Here is a 2,500-nt window from a genome sequence, read left to right on the forward strand (position 1 = left end):
TACTCTCCCCCTCCCCCTCCCTCTCTAGATCTTCAACCTGATGAAGTTTGACAGCTATACTCTCCCCCCCCTCCCTCCCTCTCTAGATCTTCAACCTGATGAAGTTTGACAGCTATACTCTCCCCCTCCCTCCCTCTCTAGATCTTCAACCTGATGAAGTTTGACAGCTATACTCTCCCCCCTCCCCTCCTCCCCCTCTAGATCTTCAACCTGATGAAGTTTGACAGCTATACTCTCCCCCTCCCTCTCTAGATCTTCAACCTGATGAAGTTTGACAGCTATACTCTCCCTCCCTCCCTCTCTAGATCTTCAACCTGATGAAGTTTGACAGCTATACTCTCCCCCTCCCTCCCTCCTCCCCTCTAGATCTTCAACCTGATGAAGTTTGACAGCTATACTCTCCCCCTCCCCCTCCTCTCTCTAGATCTTCAACCTGATGAAGTTTGACAGCTATACTCTCCCCCTCCCTCTCTAGATCTTCAACCCTCCCCCCCTCCCCTCTCTCTAGATCTTCAACCTGATGAAGTTTGACAGCTATACTCTCCCTCCCCCTCCCTCTCTAGATCTTCAACCTGATGAAGTTTGACAGCTATACTCTCCCCTCCCCCTCCCTCTCTAGATCTTCAACCTGATGAAGTTTGACAGCTATACTCTCCCCTCCCCCTCTCTAGATCTTCAACCTGATGAAGTTTGACAGCTATACTCTCCCCCTCCCTCTCTAGATCTTCAACCTGATGAAGTTTGACAGCTATACTCTCCCCCTCTCTCTATACCTCCTCCCTCTCTAGATCTTCAACCTGATGAAGTTTGACAGCTATACTCTCCCCCTCCCCCTCCCTCTCTAGATCTTCAACCTGATGAAGTTTGACAGCTATACTCTCCTCCCTCCCTCCCTGATGAAGTTTGACAGCTCCTCCCCCCCTCTAGATCTTCAACCTGATGAAGTTTGACAGCTATACTCTCCTCCCTCCCTCCCTCCTCCCCCTCTAGATCTTCAACCTGATGAAGTTTGACAGCTATACTCTCCCCCCTCTCTCCCTCCTCCCTCTCTAGATCTTCAACCTGATGAAGTTTGACAGCTATACTCTCCCCCCTCCCTCTCTAGATCTTCAACCTGATGAAGTTTGACAGCTATACTCTCCCCCCTCCCTCTCTAGATCTTCAACCTGATGAAGTTTGACAGCTATACTCTCCCCCTCCCTCCCTCTCTAGATCTTCAACCTGATGAAGTTTGACAGCTATACTCTCCCCCTCCCTCCCTCCATCCCTCCTCCCTCTCTAGATCTTCAACCTGATGAAGTTTGACAGCTATACTCTCCCCCCTCCCTCCCTCCTCCCTCTCTAGATCTTCAACCTGATGAAGTTTGACAGCTATACTCTCCCCCTCCCTCTCTAGATCTTCAACCTGATGAAGTTTGACAGCTATACTCTCCCTCCCTCCCCCCTCCCTCTCTAGATCTTCAACCTGATGAAGTTTGACAGCTATACTCGCTTCCTGAAGTCCCTCCTGTATCAGGAATGTATGTTAGCGGAGGTGGAGGGGAGGCCTCTACCAGACCCCTACCACATACCCAGCTCTCCTACCTCCAAACACAGTACCGGGTCAGATAGATCCACACCCAAGAAGGTAACACACACACACACACACACACACACACAGAGCATGAACACACACACACACACGGAGCATGAACACACACACACACAGAGCATGAACACACACACGCACACGGAGCATGAACACACTTACACACACAGAGCATGAACACACACACACACGGAGCATGACAACACACACACACACACACACACAGAGCATGAACACACACACACACACACACACAGAGCATGAACACACACACACACACACACACACACGGAGCATGAACACACACACACACACGGAGCATGAACACACTTACACACACAGAGCATGAACACACACACACAGAGCATGAACACACACACACACGCAGCATGACAACACACACACACACACACACACACACACACACACACACAGAGCATGAACACACACACACAAACACGGAGCATGAACACACTTACACACACGGAGCATGAACACACACACACACGGAGCATGACAACACACACACACACAGAGCATGAACACACACACACACACAGAGCATGAACACACACACACACACACACCCGGAGCATGAACACACTTACACACACAGAGCATGAACACACACACACAGAGCATGAACACACACACACGTATAGTAACCTCTGCTGTCTGCTGTGAAAGCGTCCGTTCCCATCAGACACTGGACCCGTTGTATAAAACTGCAGACTGATGTGTTTAGACTGTCTGTGGAAAATCCATTCAATATGTCAAGTTAACGGTTCTATGATGGAACCCTTTAGGAGAATCACGGTTCTAGGATGGAACCCTTTAGGAGAATCACGGTTCTATGATGGAACCCTTTAGGGGAATCACGGTTCTAGGATGGAACCCTTTAGGGGAATCACG

At 49.7% G+C, this 2,500-nt stretch overlaps 1 protein-coding gene across 2 annotated transcripts in view; it reads left to right on the forward strand.

Annotated features, from left to right (window-relative positions):
* LOC135507195 (regulator of G-protein signaling 12-like) overlaps window positions 1–2,500 on the forward strand; it is a 101,444-nt gene that overhangs the window by 71,060 nt on the left and 27,884 nt on the right. For both annotated transcript variants that reach the window (XM_064926788.1, XM_064926787.1), the window contains exon 6: window positions 1,457–1,627. In XM_064926788.1, coding sequence (XP_064782860.1) covers window positions 1,457–1,627 — 171 coding nt within the window. The remainder of the gene's footprint in view (window positions 1–1,456; window positions 1,628–2,500) is intronic.

Source organism: Oncorhynchus masou, chromosome 20, assembly GCF_036934945.1.
Source record: "Oncorhynchus masou masou isolate Uvic2021 chromosome 20, UVic_Omas_1.1, whole genome shotgun sequence".
Classification (NCBI taxonomy): Eukaryota; Metazoa; Chordata; class Actinopteri; order Salmoniformes; family Salmonidae; genus Oncorhynchus; species Oncorhynchus masou.